Source organism: Phaseolus vulgaris, chromosome 6, assembly GCF_000499845.2.
Source record: "Phaseolus vulgaris cultivar G19833 chromosome 6, P. vulgaris v2.0, whole genome shotgun sequence".
Classification (NCBI taxonomy): Eukaryota; Viridiplantae; Streptophyta; class Magnoliopsida; order Fabales; family Fabaceae; genus Phaseolus; species Phaseolus vulgaris.
This window is the reverse complement of record NC_023754.2, coordinates 4378732-4399513: the sequence shown is the minus strand read 5'-3', so window position 1 is coordinate 4399513 and position 20782 is coordinate 4378732. Positions and strand designations below refer to the sequence as shown.

The window sequence follows — 20782 nt, the reverse complement described above, 5'->3', positions numbered from 1 at the left end:
AATAGAATTGAAGAACAAGACAACACATCATATTTTAGAATTGAATGGAATGGAAAAATGGAATTAGAAGATGAATGATAGGAAGAACTTATGTGAATGAAGCCATGGAAGGGAAGAACACGCCACTTGGATGGTGATTGATCCAAGATAAGTGCAAGATGCAGCCACTTGAGAGTTTTCCAAACTCATAAGATAAGACTAGTAGTAGGAGAACAATTCTCACAACTCACACAATTTGTGTATAGTAACTTTTCTTCAAATTCCAAATCTGAATATACATGAGCATGGCACCTCTATTTATAGTGTGAGGGTCCTGAAATTAAAGTGGAAAAATTCAAATGAGAAGCATTTGAATTTGGCGCCAATTACATGTCACAAGGGAGGTGTGACTTGGTTTCTTTCTTTGGCACCTCCTAAAACTACACCTACACCTTCTTTTTATGTCACATGGAAGGTGTGACTTATCTTTGTACATTAGCACCCCTTATATCTATATCTACACCTTCTTTTTATGTTCTACATAACCTACTCAACTTTTTTTTATTCTTTACTATTTGGACCCTTTATGTGAGCCCACTTATTTACAATATTTTGCTAATTATTTTAAGAAGACTAATAGGAAGAACTTCAAGTGCTTTGGCCCTTGCCCCTTCCTCCTTGTGATGAAGTCTTTCTTTGCTTGTTGAGATGACCCTTCAAGTATAACATCCTTGGTCATCTTCATGTATTTTTGGTTCTCATCACACCGTGACACTCCGGACCCACGACGAAAATGTCATGGTGTCCACTTTCGAGAAGGGGGTTGCTCCAGGGTCGTTCTGCGACTCCCTTATAAGGAACCTAACCGAAACCTTTTCTGAAATTAAGCGAAGAGCAGTCGCTCATATCAATACTGAAGAAGCGGTTTTAACCAAGAATAATGGTTCGCATTCTCGGCTGTCCAAACCGAGAGAGGCAAGCAAGGCTTCTCGGCCTATAAGGGCCAACGAAACCTTGATCGGGAAGAAGGCAGAAGCAAGACAACACCCATACCGGAAGGTAGAGTCCAAAGAAAAAGGCAAAGAGGAGGAGGTTCGCCCCAAATTTCGCATATCATACAAGGAATTGATAGCCATACCCGCAATAGCCAAGAAGTTAAGATTTCCCCAGAAGACTAATAGGAACCTGGGAAGAAGGAAAGACATCTGGTGTGAGTTTCATAAGGGGTTCGGGCATGGTGTCGAACGGTGCATGGCCTTAGGCTAGCAGTTGGCCAAGCTTTTGAAGGAAGGTCTCTTGAAAGAGTATCTCGAAGTTGACGACAAAGAACGACAGGGGGACGCTATTCTAAGAGACCCACCGCATGAGATACCCGTACATGCTGAGCTAAACACGATCTTGGGTGGGTTCTCGGGTGGAGGAATCACGATAGCCAAGCGTAAGAGGTACGCGAGGGCGGTAATGACGCTGGAGATGAAAGGTCACGATGACACCCCAAACCCGGATCTCTATTTCACCAAGGCAGACTTGGCAGGTGTAGTCCCTCATGGCAACGACCCGGTAGTAATATCCGTTGTCATGGTTGAAAGAAAGGTACATTGAGCTCTCATTGATCAAGGGAGCTCGGTGGACGTGTTGTTCTGGTCCACGTTCGTCAACTTGCGTTTATCCCCCAATCAGCTGAGGCCGCATGACGGATGTTTAATTGGTTTCGCAGGGGACCATGTGGAGTGTCGAGGATATATTGACCTAAGGATGACCTTTTCAGATGAAGAAGCCGCCAGGACTATTGTCATCAGGTATGTGGTAGTCAATACTCCCTCCGCTTACAATCTGTTGTTGGGAAGACCCTCGTTAAATAGGTTAGGAGCGGTAGCATCCAAGAAACACATGAAGATGAAGTTGACATCCCTCGAGGGAATGGTGATCACGAGACAATCCAATCAAAAAGACGTTTGGAAATATTACGAGAGCAACCTAAAGTGTAAGAGGAGTTACAACGCCGCTACTATCTCTCAAGGGGAAAGGTAGCCGAAGTTTTAGAAACCGAGCTCAGCCACCGACCTCGGCCAAGACCAGTTGGCGACGTCCAAGAAAGGGAGATCGAAGGAAAATTATTCAAGCTCGGTGCCTCTATGGGGCAGAAGCTGGAAGATCAGATAGCCGGAGTGATAGTTAGACACCTGGACGCATTCGTATGGACCTCGGCCGACATGGCCGGATAGATCCCGATTTCCTGTGCCAGAGGCTCACTATGGATAACAGGATCTGACGAGTGGTCCAAAGAAGGAGAAAATTCAATGAGGAAAGGTTTCTGGTTATCAAGACCGAGACACAAAAGTTGTTGAACGCCGACCATATCATGGAGATTCAATATCGAGTGGCTGTCAAACGTAGTGTTGGTTCGAAAGACCAACGACAAGTGGAGAATGTGCATGGACTTCACAGACCTGAACAAGGCCTGCCCAAAGGAGACAAAGGTTACCCGTACTTTCAGTGCTTGAACATGTGGACCCTTGAGTGCGAGGAAGCGTTCGTCAAATTGAAGGAGTACTTCGCTAGCCCTCAGGTGCTCGGCAAACCGTACCTGGCATTCCTCTCTGCTTGTACTTCTCGACCACCGATTGAGCAATCAGCTCAGTGATAGTACATCATCAGAACCAGAGCCAAAAACCGATCTACTTTGTCAGCAAGGTACTACAGGGACTCGATGAGCGTTACCAGGCAATCGAGAAGGTCGCGCTAGCAGTAGTATTCACGGCCAGAAAGCTACGATACTATTTTCACGGCTTCACCGTCATCGTAATGACTGACCTTCCTATCCGCAAGGTTCTACAGAAGCCCGATATAGCAGGACGTTTGGTGTGATCGTCGATCGAGCTGTCAGAGTTTGACATCCATTACGAGCTCAGAAGACCAATCAAGGGCCATGTATATGCTAATTTTGTGGATGAGTTAGCGTTTGGGGCCCCCAACCCAGACCCAAGAGGCTTTCGGTGGATATTGTAAGTTGATGGTTCCTCCAATCAACAGGGCAGTGGAGCTGGGCTTATCCTAGAAGGGCCCAACGGCCTGCTGATTGAACAATCTTTGAAGTTTGTATTTAAAGCTAGTAAGAATCAAGCGAGTACGAGGTGTTGATAACTGGGATGTTGTTGTCCCAGGAGTTGGGAGCTCAGAACTTACTAGTGAAAAGTGACTCATTACTCGTCACTAAGCAGGTTACAGGCAGATACAAAGCTAAGGACCCACAATTAGTGGTGTACCTTAGGTACATCATGTTGCTAAAAGACGCCTTTGCCGAGTTCGAACTCGTGCACGTTCTTAGAGAGCAGAACTCCTGGGCGGATCTCTTGGCCAAACTTGTCAGCTCGGGAAAAGGGAACAGGCAAAGATCGGTGATCCAAGAAACGCTGAAAACCCCTAGGACGGTGGGAGAGGTTCCGTCAAGGGAAGTCTTGAGGATAAATACCCGGGAAGGAAGGAGCCACCGTTCGCTGACTCAGGAAACGCTGAAGGTACCACGAGTAGGAGCATGCGAGGTGATGGGAGAGGAGGTGATGATTATCTCCTCAGGGGAAACGGTTGATAGTTGGAATACTCCTTACCAACGCTATCTAGCTGACGACCTACTTCCTCGTGAACCCACAGAGACCAAAGCGGTAAAGAGAAATTCAGGGAAATACACGATGATCGATGGCAATCTGTTTCGTCACGGGTACACTTGCCCTACTCTTATTTGCATTAGCAGCGAATAGTGCGCCCGTGTGATGACCAAGTTGCACGAAGGCATTTGTGGAAGCCACGTTGGGACCGAGCGCTGGTGTTAAAAGTCATACAGACTGGGTACTATTGGCCAACGATGAAAGAAGACTGTGGGAGTTACGTACAACGATGTGAGCAGTTTCAGAAACACGCCGATTGGCACCACACTCCGATAAATGAGTTGTGGTCAATTTATATCCCATGGCTATTCCATACCTGGGGAATAAACATTCTAAGTCTTTTCCCTCTGGCCATCCGTCAAATGAAGTACCTTGTGGTGGCCATCGAGTACTTCACTAAATGGATTGAAGCCGAGCCCGTTGCCCAAATCACCGCGTACAAGGTACAACATTTCGTATGGAAGAACATAGTATGCCGCTTTAGGGTTCCCAGACATCTGGTGTCAGATAACGGAACTCAATTCGCCAGTCAACAACTAGGAAAGTTATGCTTGGAACTCAGTATAAAACAGATATTCACCTTGGTGGAGCACCCCCAGACGAATGGCCAAGTGGAATGAGCCAACAGTGTCTTGCTCAGAGGCTTGAAGAGAAGGTTAGAGAAAACCAAGGGAGCTTGGGTGGAGGAGGTCCCCCGAATTTTATGGGCTTATAACACCACCCCTCAATCCATAACCAAACAAACACCGTTCAGTTTGGTGTATGGAACAGATGCTATGATCCCCGTTGAGATTCACGAGAGCTCTCCCCCGAATTTCGTTGTTGAAGAATCTGATGAGGGGAGGAGAGTGAACTTGGATTTACTAGAATAAGTCCGCGAGCAGGCGCGTATAAAGTCGAAAGCATTGAAAAGAAGAGTCGAGCTGAGACAAAGAACCAAGGTCAGACCTTGGCAGTTCCAAGTGGCCGACTTGGTAATGCGGAAAGCTCATCCCTACCAATTGGAGAATAAGTTGCCTCCAAAATGGACATGACCGTTTTGTGTAGTGGAAGTGCTCGGGAATGGTGCATACAGGTTAGAAACCCTGGAGGGAGGACCCATCCCCCGGACATGGAACGCTGCTAATCTCAAGTTTTATTTTAGTTAATTGTTGTTAAACAATATGGTGCTAAAGGGTGACGCTCTTTTTCCCTTAAAGAGGGTTTTTTAACGAGGTCACCTAATAAATAAGTTGTTTATGATGCATCGTTGTTTTCTTTTGTCTTTGTTGTTTGATTGTGAAGCGAGATGTGATGACCTTTTCCTCGGAGAGGTTCTCTAAGAAAAGGTTGTGTCAACAATCGATTACCATTGGCAGATAAATCGACCTTCCTCGTGAAGTCACATTGTGGGTAAAGTTGTGTAGATGCCTCATCCAGACTAGCACAAGTCAGGCTAGCTCGGCGTGAAATTAATCACTCGGGTCTAGGCACTCTGTGGGATAAATAAAGTTGCACAAATAGATCACCTGACCTAGTACGGGGTAAGTCGGGCTAGCCCGGTGTGAAATAAATCACCCGAGTCTAGACGCTCTGTGGGGTAAGTGAAGTTGCATAGATTGGTCGCTCGAGTGACACATGGTGAACTAGCTCGATGTGTGAGAAGCACTCGAGTATAGACACTGTGTGGGATGAGCTAGTTATGCAGGTGAAACGTACGATTGGTACTTAGATGCTGTCAGCCGTCTAAGTACAAGGTCTTTGTGAGTATGATTGTTTGGTTGCATAACTCACCCGCCCGAGCACGTGCCGTACAAGGCGATACTTGGTGGATTCGAGGTAAAATACCTTGTCGAGTATTAACTTGTAAAGGCTATGGTGAATGGTCCAACAAAAGTTTAGTTTCGTTAAACTTTTGATTTGCTAGCACTATAAACGAGTTGATTGATTATAATTAGGCGTGCACACATTATTGTAAGCTACTCAAACTAGTTGAAAGTAAAACACGGTATGCATAAGTAAAGAGCTAAGGTGTTGACAAATAAAAACCATGATAAAGATAAGGTATGCCAATAGTTCATAATTACACCATAGTCAATCCCTTACTCTTCTACTAGTTGCCCGTCCACGACTCTTTTGCTTGGTCCCAGTTGAGAGAAGTTCAAGCTCGGGTGGAGGTTGGAGGCTTGCTCGACAGCAACCTCGAATCCCACCAAGAGAGCTTGGGCAACTTCACCTTTGTAGACCTCGACCTCTTCAGCAAAGAACCTATCCTTCTGTACAAGCTCTTGTTGCAAGTTAGAAAAACGGTCGTCTTGCACTGCCATGCGAGTCGCTTGCTCGGCGTCCTCCTTAGTCTTGGCATCCAAGAGTTGCTCAGTTTGTTAATGAAGGGCTTGGAGGCTTTGGATCTCTTGTTGCAAGCTCACCATCTTCTGTTGAGTGTCTTGTTTCTTCTGTTCGATGGCAACCTCTCGATGCCGCATTTTCTTCATAGCCACACATCTTGTGGCCTGAGCCTGCCCAAGCTGCTTCATAACCTCTTGTAGCAGATGTTGACCACTGTGGGCATCCATCCTCTCCTCGTCCTCAGGGCGCAAGAGCGAGGCAACATCAATGTCTTGGTCTCAGAGGCCTTTCTGCCTCGAGCTCTCCACACCCGCCTCAAGAGGGCATGGCGTGGCAGCAAGGGTGTGTGGAGGCTGCAAAGGGGGAGCAACGTTTGAAGTCGCCTGGCCTCGGAAGGGTGAGGGCATCGGGCTGGTGGCTTGAGCCCTCCCCCTCTTCCTTGTGAAGACGAAACCCGAGGCAGTGTCCTCATCATCTTCGGAAGAAGTGGGGGCCACCACCACCTTCGACGGTGCACGACTGGCCATTTTTGCCTTCGCAGCCAACCTCAGCAGGTCCTCAACATGCTATCTGTAGGAAAGACGCAAGCAAGAACATGTTATATCTCACAAGTAACAATTTAATCTCTAAGGTTAGAGGAAAAAGGTGTATCGTTGTAACTCTTTAAAAAGTATGGGTCATACTCGTGGGCCAACAGATAGACTGTATCGAAGGCAACAAGGAAGCTTGTGAAAAATTTGCAAACCTCCTGGTCAGAAGGAGCTAGTTTGTCTAAGCACCGGGTAAGCTTCGAGTTAGGTTTTTCAGTCTAGTATAAGGGAAACCCATCCAAGAGGTCAGGGTGTTTTTTGTTAGCTCGGATTTTGAGAAAGTGACCTTTGAAATTTTTATGAGAGGATTGGAAGAGGGTAAGGATCCCCCTTCCAAGAACGCTGTTTACAGAAATACAGAGTTGACGCTAAAGTTTCTTCACCTCGAATAGGTAAAGAAACATGTCAAGAGAAGGTAGGAAACTGAGTTGGTCACAAAGAATGGCAAAGGCACGAACAAATGCTTAGTTGTTAGGGTGTAACTGGGTTGGGGCTACACTAAGCTCGATCAAAACTTCTTTCTCAAAAACTGACAAGGGAAGACGGAGATGGACTCTTTGTAAAACGGTGGCATAAATGTAGCAAAAGGGTTTTTCTGGGGATATGGCTTCATCACAACATACTGGTTCCTCGAGCGAGCAAGGATCTAGGAAAATCCAATTGTCTTCCCTACCAAAGCGGCATTTTTTCTTCCTAAGGGTTACTATTTTCTCGTGAGAGGTATAGGAGGAGGTTTCAGAAATGAGGTTTGAAGGGGCCCAGGGGTACAAGGTTTTATAATCCATAAGGGGTTGCTGCTAAACACAATCACACGTAGAAAGCAAAAATGGCTCAGACCCAGTGTAATGTAGAAATAAGCAAAACTAGTATGAATTCAAGCATAAGAACATGAAAGTGAAACCTAACCACACATTTCAGGGTTCACGCGATAGCATGCGAACAAATAATATCGAGCATAAATCAAATATAGATGAAAACAGAATGGTCCCAGGTAGAGGAGGCAAAGGATGAATAATCGAGAGGGGAAAAAGGGAGTACCTTTCGTGACTGATGAAGGGAAGCTCGAAGGAATGAGTAAAAGAGTTTTGAACGATGCAAAGGAATAAGTGAAAGAGATCTGAATGATGGGAGGTAAAGGTGTAAAAGCCAAAGGGTTTTAGGAGTTTTAGAGATTCTGAAGAAGGAATTCGAAACGGCTGAGTTTCGATACCACTAGCGTTGGAACACATGTATAGGTGGGGGCCACGAATAGTAAAACGTCGTTTCAAAAACACTTTGAACACCGCGCCTCACCTACCTATAAGAAATGGTCACATCAACGACCAACAATACTCGGGAGACTCTTCTCTTAGTCAAGCTCAGTTCGAGCCTGAGGGGCTTATGTACTGACCAATGCATAGTTTTCGGTAGTATTTTTGTATGCTCGGTTCTTTTGAACCACAAGAGACTTACTTGGTTCTTTTTGCGCCGCGCGAGACCTGCTCGGTGTTTGGGCCTAGGTAAACCTATGCCAATGGCCTTAGTCAGGTTGGCTTAGAGCGCGTGATGGGTACACAGAGTAATTTCATTGTTGCACCCGTTTAAAAGATATATTGATGTGGTAGATATAATTTTGTTATTATTGTACATAGTATGTGGCAATATTTTCTCTTATACGTATCTGTTGTATGTTTCTGTTGCATATCCGTTACACGTGGCTAGTTGCTATTAACCCTAGTAAGATAGGGAGATGCTTGGGTAACAGAAAGTGGGCCTACGGATAACACCTGAAGATCATTGGTGCCCGTGACAAGTGGTTTTCTGTTACCAATAAAAGTTTAGTATAACTATTTTCAGTTAAGATTCGCTGATCTCTAGGGAGAATGGTGGCATGTTGCATGAGTGGTGATAAAAAGAGAATAGGTCTCCAGGTAAAGGTACGTTATTTTTGCACACTTAACTAAATTGCTATTTTTGGTGAGCCCTAGCTGACTTGATCGTCGAAGTGTAATCTACAGGCAGGGCGCCCACGGAACCTTATTCTAACACAACAAGGAGACGTGATTTTAATTCCAGAAGAGACAAATATAAAAGGCAGCGTTCAACCTAAGGTCAACCGGTGACGCAGTCAACCAACGAGAACATAATATATTACATTTTATTAAATACAAACATTAATTTCATTAAATAAATAATAATAATTTTTAAGACACATATTTAATTATTTCTACTATTTTTAATAATTTTATTTATTGTTTATTTTCTTTCACATCAGAATATCTAACTCCCTCACTTTCAAACGTTTAATTGTATAAATTCTTAAAATGTTGTTCTTGTTTGATATTAAGTTTTTAATAATATCATATATTTTTTAGTGTTTTTTTTCAATAATAAAAAATTGAATTAAGTGGAGTAGTTAAGAGATATACAATCCTTATAATTTTGATCTTTTGCTGTGATCTTTATTTTTTTATAAAAAAGTTATTTAATTAATATTTTTAAAAAATAAAAGAAACATGTATGACTCGGATACAAATATATTCATTACTAAATAATATACCTATTATGTATAGAGATAATAATAAATTTGTATAGAGATAAGAGTAAATTTTTACTTGTCAAGATAATTAAAGTAACACCGGTCAACTACATGATGGAGTGCCGTGCTTACATTCCACACATCCGGGTGTACATGGATAAAATCAATGCTGCTAACAGAGTATTACTTCTCATCAATAAATATATATTCTAATTTTCTTTTTATTAATAAGATGAGTATCAATATTATGGTATTCAAACTCTAAAATGGAAAGTTATCGGAAAATAAATATCAATAGTATTATTATTAATAATTTAATTTTATAGATTTATTTATATTATATTTATTTGTAAAAAGATTAATTTTATTTAATTTATATTTTGAGTTAAAATTTATTTACATTTAAAAAATAATAACTTTATTTGAACTATATTTTATTATTTAATTTTATTTGAACTATACTTTAAAATAAATTTTTATTTTAGATTATATTTTAATGAATAAATTTTAAATAATTTAATATAAAATAAAAAATAAAAAGAATCCACATGTATTGATGGAAAACAAATTTCATGAGCATGACAAGTTCTTCCGTTGTTTTTTTTATCAGCAATGAATAAATAAAATTAAGAGGGATACTTAAGGGGTATCCCAACCCGTATACAGAACCAAAACTATTACACCTAATGGATACTAACAGGACCATACATAAAAGCTTATAATAGGTAAACCTAGAAATAACTACCATCAAACCTTCCTCGGGAACCTAAGGAGAGGCAAGCAAAAAAGAATCTACAAGAACAACCTTGGGTATAGATCCCATAGGTACCTACAGTGTCACCAGGAGATGCACAAAAGAGGACTAGATTCTTAGCATCAGAAGACTGATATGATCTTTCCAAAAGCCTCAGGTTTAACAAGGCCATAAATTCAGGATGACCCTTGCACCCACCCACCTTTATATACCGGCCACTTGGGGTAGAAACCAGGGGAAATGTATGAGTTCATACTGTTTCCACAGACTTGAGATATCTACTTCAAGTGATATAGGCTCTTGATAATCCTTCATGTCTCTTTCGAGCCCTTAGCCTCCAGATTGTCTCCTTAACTATGCGTAAACCACTTTACTCTGACTGCTCCCTGTTCTGCAGACCCACACCAGCACACCAACCTTTTGACAAGCAAATCTGTGACTCATGTGTGCTCACGATGGTACCATATTAGATACCACACTACTCCTTAACAGTTTACACCTTAATAAACTTCTAACAACCAAAACTTCTTCCAATTTGAATTCTTCCATCCATTTTCCACTGTTGTCCATCGTGTTGAGGGTGTGGTGACAGCTAGTAGATATCCTCTTACTGCTACACATTCAAAACACCACGACTGCCTACACTTTTTGCTGGGAATGGCATCCTGTATATTCTAGCATTCCTCCAACACTACAGACCTCTCACAGCATGCATAAACCCACCCTAATGCAATAACCAATTGTGACTTTCTAATGATCCAAGCATAAGCTTCTCATACAAAGAAAAACCTTAAGCCAGAAAAACCAGAATCTGCCTCACAAGCAGCACATGTAGTTCGCACATGTGATACATCTAGAGAGCTGACTAGGTGTTGTGTCTCCATCTTCTCCACTTCCCTTCGCACCTAGCACCAGAACTCAACACCTGCATCGACATACACATCATCTCAGATACCATTTCCAGCAAGAGACATAAACTGTTGCACTAAAACCCCTGCATCTACTTCAGACCAGCCCATTCCATCATACTGCAACCGTGACATGATATTTCTTGACGCATTTGGGCCCTACTTGTAGCTTCTAATGCATATCATTGGATTAGTAACCCAGTCTACGAAGGAGTAGTGAAAGGACTGCACCTTATGCTTCATCCAGAGCCATGATTTGAATTGAGCCTTCTGGAACACCTCATCTGCATCTACTACCCCTTGCTTGAAAACTATCAGGTTCCTTTGATCCCAAATGCATCTAATAACAGTTGCCCAACACTTTTCCATACCAGATTTTGCTTATTACTGGCTTGGCTCAAATGGAAGCTTAGAAAGTGCATATTTAAGTCATTAAGTTGAACAAAGGAGATACCTATCCACTTGAAGCACATATACCAAACCCATTGTGCATGTTTACACTCCAGAAAAAGATGTTGGCATGACTCCTCCTTTGACTGACACATTGCACATAATATAGAGTTCATCATCACCCCTCTCCTGTTCAAGCACACCCTTGTAGGAACTCTACCCAGCAACACCCTCCAGGCTGTCGTTAACACATTTGGGAATGTCTTAGCCTTCCAAAGGAGTTTAAAAACTTCGGAGTGAGGACCTCTAGATCACTTGACTAGGCACTCATACGCAAAGTTCATGGAAAATAACCCTGGTACTTCCTTCCCCCACACCTGCACATCCTTGACATCCTTTTTCAAAAGGGCCCCGGATAAAAGCGTAAACAGATATGCTTCCAATGAAGATTCCTATTCAAATCTGGTACGTCTCCATCTCAGACTCCACCTCCATTTCGACTGAACCTAGTTGCCAACCTCACCCACTGTTTGGCCTTGATTTAAGGATAGGGAGTACAAACGGGGGAACATTTATTTGAGATCAGCATTTCCAACCCATACCTCCTCCCAGAATTTTACTTTATTTCCACTCCCTAATTCCCATCCTATTTCTTCTTGAAACCAACCTTTTCCTCCTCCTTCCTTACATACTTTAGAAAGGTCTCTTCACCACTAAGAATGGAGTTTGACGGATGTTTGAGCGCTTTCAACCTCCAAAAAATACTTTGAATCCAAAATCTCCTTCCACCTTCCAACCTCTTGAAATCTTCTTTGACGTTGTAGTTTGAATTTTTTTTTATGGACGATGATGAATAGTTGAAACATGTAAGAGTGTAGTAGTATCACGGATTAGAGTTAAAAATTATGAGTTTGATTTAAAGGTTCATTGGACTCAAAAAGGAAGGTTGATTTTGGGCTGCTTCATATAGTGTTCTTTGAGATTTTATGAAATCTTTGTGTGCTTAAGAAATCACTAAAGCTGTGGATAATAGCTGGTTGAAACAAGTAATAAAATGTTCTAAATAAAGTATTACGTGTAGTTAGGTCAGTATAAGCTGGAGTACCAATGGAGTTAATAGGTAACCTTGAACCATTACCTATAGCAACTTTTTCAAAACCTGTGTAGGTGTTTTCGTTGAGAGATTATTGTTGTGAGCAGTGAGGTGATGAGAGAGAAACACCACTATCAGGGTAACACAGTGGATCATGTAGACTAGTAGGTGTGCCAAGGATCGATGGTTCATCATCATCACTAAGAGAAGAAAAATGAGATGTGTTAGCCAAAACTTAAGAAGAAGAGGAGGTTTCAAATAGGAGTTAATGGGTAGCATCTTGTGATAGTTCTTGGAGGTTTGAAAGTGTGGTTTGGAATAGAAACGTTGTTTACCATTACTAAAAGTGGGGTTGGATGGAAAATTCTTAGTGCGAGTAGATGTGATTGAGGGAAGGTAGCGAGAACAAATGAAACATGTGCATGCAGAAGCTGATCAACAGATTGTCTGGCTTTCTAAATACGACCCTCTTGAGCAAGTAGAAGCACTTCAATATCTTCCACTGTATAAGGATCAAGGCGAGACGTTACAGAAGTGACGTAAGGTTCATATTCATCAGACAACCCATCAAGATGGGCTTCGATGTGGTCCTTTGTGGAGATTGGGCATCCAACAACAGGTAGGTTGTCCACAGTTTTCTTGATATCAAGAAGAAAGGTAGAAACTGACTGATCTTTCTTGGGTTTGCACACAAGCTGCTTGTGTTTCTTGATTTGTGCTCTGGTTTGAGATGCATAGTGTGTTTGATGTTTACTCCACACTTGATGTGATGAGTTCAGACCTACCATTTGTGTGAGGATGCCAAACGTCATGGAGGCCAATAACCATGCAATAACAGATTGATCTTGACGATCATACGTAAGGTATTTGGGGTTTACAAAGGTGGGAGAGTCACCGTCGGCAGCGATGAGGCAAGATGGTATGCACGACCGATCCAAGAAATGTAAGAGATCCATGCTTCTTAAGGTTGCAGTGACCTGTTGGCGCCAGGCCAAGAAATTATCAAGATCAAGCTTCAAGGGGATAAGAGTATAGAAAATGTGAGGCACAAGAGGCTCTGTTTTGGAGGAAAAAATTTCAGAGAGAGACGATGATGGAGCCATAATGCTTTGTACCATATAAGATTTGAGAGAAAGAGGTGAAAAAGAAGAAAAAGGAACGAAAGAGAAATATTGCAGTATGTATTGTATTTCATGAAGAGAAAAAGATAGGTATTTACAATGTCCAGTATTACAAAGATATGCAGTAAAAGGAGTTATATCTGCTATAGCTAACATACCTTAAGCCACTTATTTATAAGCTTCAAGGTTGGGGTGGCGTGTTGATTAAGCTACCCTAACTCTAGTTAGTCTAGTTTAACTTTAGTGAGAGTTAAGGAGCTCTAGCTTAACCTATGGAGCTCTTATGTGTCGGCGTGAGTTAGGAAAGGAGCTCTTAAAAATTCTTGATTGAGTTTTAAGTGAGGATTTTTAAAATGTTTTTATCTTATTTTAATCCTACCCTTAAACTAAACCATAAGTACTAAGGTCTAAAGTAATATATATTCTATTGTTTACATTTCATAAAAAAAGTTAAGACAAAAATATATTCTGTAGATCTTGATATTGGTCTTCTGTTCTTAAAATAATTTTTCCTTAAAATGTTTTAAAAATTACATTGCATTAATAATGTTTTGAATTTCTTAACAAGAATAATTCCCATTTTCCAATTCTTAACATCTAAGAAAAGAGGAGGAAAGTATAGACTACGCTTTCACCGTAGACTTTCTCAACAAAATGGTGGTTGACAATTGAAAAGAAGGCAACAAATAACGTGTTATCAGTTACACGTGTCAAATCAACAGAAACCAAGGATAACAATGACGCAAAGAATCGCCTCTCTAGTCTTAAGTCGTAACTGCATAAAAGGAGAAGACACGAAGCTTTCTCAGTTGCATCGAAGAGAGAGATAATGGCAGCAGTTTGTGGCAATCGTGATGTGGCAGGAAGCCAGAACAGCGTTGAGATCGATAGTTTAGCTCGCTTTGCTGTCGAAGAGCACAACAAAAAACAGGTTTTTCTTTCACACACCCTTTATTTTTTCCTTCAAAAAGATTGAAGAAATTTGTACCATTGATTATGTTTTGCGCTGTGTTTGTTTGTTTTTGGAGAAATTTCTAAGCCTTATGTTAATTTCGTAGTGGGTCTGGTCGTTGATCGGTTATGGGCATGCCAAGGTTTCTTCGGAGATTCACATGTTGGATTAGATTCTCTCTTTTGTTTGATGGACAATAATTATTTACTTTTGGATTTTTCTTCTGGGGATAATGGGGATCGTGTGTTGTTGGATTGATCATTTATAGCACATTCACTGTTTGTTCTGAAGTAGAGTTTTCTAAGAAGAGAATGTTAAAACTAATTTTGTGAATATACTGTGTTATTATCTGAAATTTATTGGAAATTGCTAAATTTTGTAAGTTTTATTTCTTATTTTTAGTTTAATGCATGATTTTAATAACTTTAAAATATTAATCAGTAATGGCGAGTAAATTAGGAGGAAAATATATCAGAGAGTGTTGGCAGTTCTCTTTGGAAAAATAAGCGAAAAGGGTATGTTCTAGTATGGTATGGTGGAAAGAGGGTGAAAGAGGAAGGAAGAGAGTGGAAGTTTATGGTTTGGTAGGAAAGAAAGAAGTGGAAATGGTAAACAAATTAGGCGAACATGGCATTTTCCCCCCTGCATTTTTGTAAAGAAAACCGTGGGAAGTTTAACCAAAATGCAACATAATAAATTATGATATCTAACATAATCTATTATGATATCTAACATAATCTATTATGTTGCAAATATTTGTCATTTGAAGCTTGTAGAAGCCCCACAATCGATCATCAGAAGCCATGATTGATTATTGATTATTGATTGTTAGGATAAATTTGCATTTATAGTATGTGAGTTGATAACTAGATTTGTGGCGTGAATTTTGTTCTTTGTTTGTAGTAATAGAAATGCAAACGGATATCTGTTTTCTATTTATTTTGTAGTAAAGGGGATTTTAATTTTATTTTTCTTTTACTGATTGGTGATGGCTATGCAGAACGCCCTTCTGGAGTTTGGAAAGGTGGTAGGTGCGAAACAGCAAGTGGTTTCTGGTACCTTGTACACCATTACTTTGGAAGCAAAAGATGGTGCCCAAAAGAAGGTTTATGAAGCCAAAATCTGGGAGAAGGCATGGTTGAACTTCAAGGAGCTGCAAGAATTCAAGCTTGTTGGAGATGCACCTGCATAGTGTGCTTAGCTGGTAAGTATTTGATAACAGTACACAGTTGCTCCTGCCTGATTTTAAGTATGAATCGATTATTGATGAATACGAATCTTCAATAGTATTAACTTTTTTTTTAATCTAAAGATGGATCAGAAACTGAGTTTAGAATCAATGGGGGACTAAGTGGGTTAAGAAAGATAAAAGAACTAGAGCATGAAGTCTGGATCAGTTTCTGATATTCATTTTATTGGTTGCTTTGTAGAAAGTTGAACTTTACTGGTGTGTAATTAGTAATTACTATCTTTTGTATAGGCTGCTATGTAACATGACAATAAGTTGTTGATCATCACTGCTAGAAGGTTTGTGGGAATTTAATTTTTCATTTTTGGCTAATGAATCAGAGTTGAGGTAATAGAAATGATGAATTGTGATCAAATGACCATAAAGTTTGTCTAACTTTATATTATTCATCCTTTGATCCGATTCACTGCAGTCTTTTTTATTTTGGTTTTCCTTCCCTAATTCTGAAAGACAAGATTACACCATAGCACTAGAGGCTTAAGGATTTGGGGGTATGACCTTTTGAACTACCTTAAGAACCAAGATGGAGTGTTATATGACAAATTTAGTTGGAATCAAAGATAAATTACTTTGAGAAAGTAATAGGGTATTTACATTTGTTTTGGATTTGTTCAGTTTTCAAAATTTGTGTAGGTAATAAAGAAAACAGAAAAAATAGTTGTTTTTAGTGTTTCCTAGACAAAATTTTGAAAACAAGAAACAGATTGAAATCAAAGTGCCACTTATGCAATTAAAAAGTGAATACAGAAAGAGAAATACAAGTAAACATCTCCTAAAAGAAGAATCTCCTTCAATCTGTGCAGTTTTTCCATTTTTTCTGTTCAAGTACTACTATTTTATATTGTTTAACATGGCACAGAACTTAACTGCATTAGTGGTATTGTTTCAAATGAAAGTAAAGTTTTATCTTTTGACTAGTGTTGGAACTTTTAAAGGAGTGTTTCTTGATTTTTCAGGTTACTGAAGAACGAAGAAAGAAACATGGCGTGGGTCGAAGGTGAAAGCCTAAGGATATATCAAAGCATCCAATACTAGAAAGTATAAAATAAATGTAGCTTTCTTACCTTCCTATGGATATTTGATACCCTAATTTGGCACCTATTTAAAATTTTAAAGGCTAGAAATATATGATTTGTGTGTATGTTTTTATTTTTTGAACCTAATAATTTAGCAAGTAACTTATATTTTAAACAGTTGGAAATAATAAATTTTAATTTTTATATTTCAAATAAATGAATGCTAGAATATATATTATACGAGTAATTTGATATTTTACTGATAATAAAGCAAGGTTTTTTTAATATTTCAATTTTTTATAGATGGGGTGTTATTTGATTTCAGAATTTAAATATCATGTTCATTGATATTGATATTTGGTTGAGATTTTGTTATTATTGTTATTCTTAGTATTAAAATCTAAATTGACACATTGAAAAATATTTGCTTCAGAATTTCCTTTAAAAAAAATTAGTAATATATGTCATAAAAAGATATATTAAAGAAGAAACTATATCTAAAAAGGTATTACAAATAGGTTTATTTACTAATATCCACAAAAAGGATATTAAAGAGAGATATTAAAAAATAAACTGTAAACTTCTTTAATAGATTGTTTCCCAAATGTCACAAGATAAAACGAGTTTGTAAAGGACATTTAACAAAAATGGAACTGAAATAAAATAAGGAAAGAAATTATACAAACCAAAGAAATTACATAAAGTGTTTTTTATTCCCACAAAAAGAAGTATAAGCCAAACAGAAGATAAGATCTCACAAGAAACACACTGTTATTATAGGAGTCTTCCTTATTGCACCCTATCAAAAATTTTCCTATACCTCCGTCAATTTTCAAAAGAAAAACACAATATTTATTTTCGGATCTACTTTTTCCTAACGTATTATTTCCAATTTTGGAATTTTATTTCTATAATATTTTTAGAATAAAGGACATTTTTAGAAATTTAAAATTATATTGGATGCAAGATAAAAAAATTGGGTGTAAAAAGAATTTGTCAACAGTTACAATAAGAGTGTTTCTTTCTACATCCAATCAAATAGGTAAATAATAAATGTTCTATCTAATTCGTATTTAATTTGTCTTTTTTCTGAAAAGAGTTTTTCAGAACACACTTCGAAAAAATTATTTTGAAAAATACATTTCAAAACATATTATATTCCTTTAAGAAAATTTATTCTGAAAATACTTTTCTGAAAAATATTTTCAAAAAAATACATTTATTGAATTCAGAGTATGTTTAGGAAAGCTTATGAAAAAGATAATCCAAAAGTTATTTAAAAATAAATAAAACAATTCTTTTGAAAATTGATTATGGAGAGTATATTCCAGAAAGTTTCTGAAAAAAAAAATCCAGAAATCATTTAAAATAAAGGGTAAGACATAGAAACGTGTAAACCAAAACCTAATCTTCTTTATATACTTCTTTAAAATAAGTTATTAAAATAATACACAGAAATACTTTTTTTTTTTAAGAAAATCCATAGTTACAAAAAAATGACAAATAATACAAGGCAATATAAATTTCAAATTTTTCTTTAACAAATGTTTAGTTTCAATGATATATATGAAGTTAAGAATGATTAATTTTCATTTTTAGATTATTATTTTAGAAAATAAAGTGGCCAGCAAATAATGTTTTCTAAAAATGATTTTTGTCGTGATCCTCCAAATTGCTCCTAAAATGTATCATGCAACAAATATACCATATTAGTTTTATTAAATAATTTATTACAGTGAATGATTACAATTTATGATTAATATACCCAATTACTATTTAAATTCAAATACTTATTAAATATTATTAATAATGTTTACGACCCTGAGAACATATATTTTCAGTCTTTTCTGAGGATTATCACCCAAAGATTCAAGATTCATGAGATATTCAGATATGGAAACACATATATAAGTTGGTAAAGAGGAGAGAAAAAAAATATATGCATGGAGTAAAGAAAATAAGAAAATATAAATAAATAAAAAGATTTTTTTTTTAGTTTATTTTCATCAATATTGTTATATGATAAATAGGGGGTGGGAGTGCTAATTTGAGAGGTTGAAATTCTAAAGAATAATAGATTATACTACAAGCCAAATCTATGCTTTCTTTTATGATTTTTAGTTTCTTAATTTTTTTTTTCATTTTATTATATTTCTACTTTTTGAAACAATTAACTTTTATTTTTTTTCCTTCCTATCTATTTCTCTTCTACCAAATAAACTCTTGAGACAAAATTACTAAAAATATACTCCTCGACTCATTTTAACCACTTTTTTATTAGTTAAAATTTATTATTAAAAGTATTGTGAATCCCATATCATATTTATAGTTTTAAATAAAATCAAAATCTAAAAACAAAAATCAAATTTCATTTCGAATAAAAAAATTCACAATACAATCATTCGTTCTGGAAAAAAATCCAGAAACATATTCTAGAAAAGAGGGTCAGACATGTATTTTTATATGTATCTGATTTTTTTAAGGGTATTTTCGTCTTTTTATACTGAAATTCGGTGGTGCAGGAAGTAAATACCTAACTTGTTTCACACATTCTTTTTATTTTTGGACCAAATAGCCCACTTAGACTGATAAATACAAGGCAGCTTCTTTCTGCACCCCTAAAGTTTTCTTTCAGCACCCCTAAAGTTTTCTTTCAGCATCCCCAAAATTTTGTAAATCCCAAAACTGACCTTCACCTTTTATTTGAAATCGGGATCTGGGAGTGTGTAAGGATTCATCGATTCAGAAGTGAATTATGTTGCTTTCCGGATGAGGAGTGTTCCAAAAGCAAAATTTGCATAAATTGTTGATTTTTGGATTGTTGAATTCGGAAGCCTAATTTCTAGTACGGATCGGTGAATCTGAAATTATTTTTTTCAATTATGAATTTTTGAATCCGGAATACATATTTTGAATTACAAATTGGCGGATCCAGAATGATTTTTTTAATTATAGATGTTCTACATTTTTATATTTTGGATTAACACTGTTATTCCTATATTACCGGAAGTACCAATCTAGGAGGTTACCGGACGCGTTAATCGAAAATTTTATGGGAAGTGTCAATTCAAAAATTTACCAAATTTCATAATCTGGAATGTAAAAAAATAAATGTACAATTTTATATAAAGAGAATTTTATCTTTGTACGTGGGTGCAGGAAGAAAAAAATGTAGAGATGGCGAAGAAACTGCCTAAATACAATGTAGTAGAGCTCAATTCCTACCAAATCAAAGCAAAATATTATTAATGAGCATTTCAATGGTGAGATTTTTGACGGTGGAATAGTTACCTATAATATTAACTTTCATGATTAAATTCATATATATATATATATAAGAGAGAGACAGAGATAGATATGTTGACTCTTTTTTATATTCATTTTAATAACTTCATTGTCTTTTACTAACCTTTTATGTATTTTTGAATTTATTATTATTTTACTTTTTTTTTCTTTTGTACATAATATTTTATTTATTTTCACTTACACACTTGTACTATTTTTTATTTATTTTTATTGTTTAATTTATCCCTAGTTATGCACTAATTGTATTTATTTATTTAATTATTTTATATAATTTTAATTACTTCTAATTACACATAGATATATTATTTATTTTTATATTATTAGTTTTAGTTAATGAGTTTGGATAAAAGAAAGTTAACCTATATGCTTTATTTTATTTTTATATTTTTTTTTATTTGTTTGAATGAGGTGTATAGATTATTGGTAAGATAAATGTGACATATCTTAATTGTCATCATGTTCTATAAGTTTTGAAAGTCTTAAAGAATTTGTTAGTTGAGAAATAGTCCTAAAATTTGTTGCATTGAGTTAAGACCATGTTAATATATGAGTATTTGTATTTAGGAAGTCACAATGTGGTATACTATGAGATGAAAGGTAGGACCAGGTGCATTCTAAGGAAGTTATAAGTAGCTGAATATATAGTTATCGTCATTGTTAGATAGTCAATATATATATATATATATATATTAGTAGATGACCCAAATTTTCAAGCAAAAAAGTACCAATGTTTTTAATGATAAATATTCTTCAGCATTTTCTCAAGTAATTGTTCTACCTTCATCTCCAGTCTAAATGTATTTTTCAACATTTTTCTGCCATGAGAGGGAGGAAGGTCAACCTTAGTTTCTTTTGAATAATTATGATGTGATCTACGTCTATGTTGTCTAGGGTGCTTTTAATAATAGTCCAT

General features: G+C 37.3%; 1 protein-coding gene across 2 annotated transcripts; it reads left to right on the top strand.

The window, feature by feature from the left end:
- The first annotated feature begins 13979 nt into the window (after window positions 1-13979).
- On the top strand, window positions 13980-16688 carry LOC137830974 (cysteine proteinase inhibitor). Of its 2 annotated transcripts, none has more exons than XM_068638424.1 (3): window positions 13980-14277; window positions 15299-15502; window positions 16504-16688. In XM_068638424.1, the coding sequence occupies exons 1-2, from the start codon at window positions 14176-14178 to the stop codon at window positions 15488-15490; spliced, it is 294 nt and encodes a 97-aa protein (XP_068494525.1). In that variant the 5' UTR covers window positions 13980-14175; the 3' UTR covers window positions 15491-15502; window positions 16504-16688. The 2 variants fall into 2 exon arrangements, with proteins under 2 accessions (XP_068494525.1, XP_068494526.1); XM_068638425.1 differs by having other exon boundaries at window positions 14051-14277; window positions 15779-16688.
- The last annotated feature ends 4094 nt before the right edge of the window (window positions 16689-20782 follow it).

Coding starts and splice junctions, on each gene's coding strand:
- LOC137830974 (XM_068638424.1), top strand. CDS start 14,176: ATGGCAGCAGTTTGTGGCAATCGTGATGTGGCAGGAAGCCAGAACAGC. Junction 14,278..15,298: donor AAGAGCACAACAAAAAACAG/GTTTTTCTTTCA, acceptor ATGGCTATGCAG/AACGCCCTTCTGGAGTTTGG.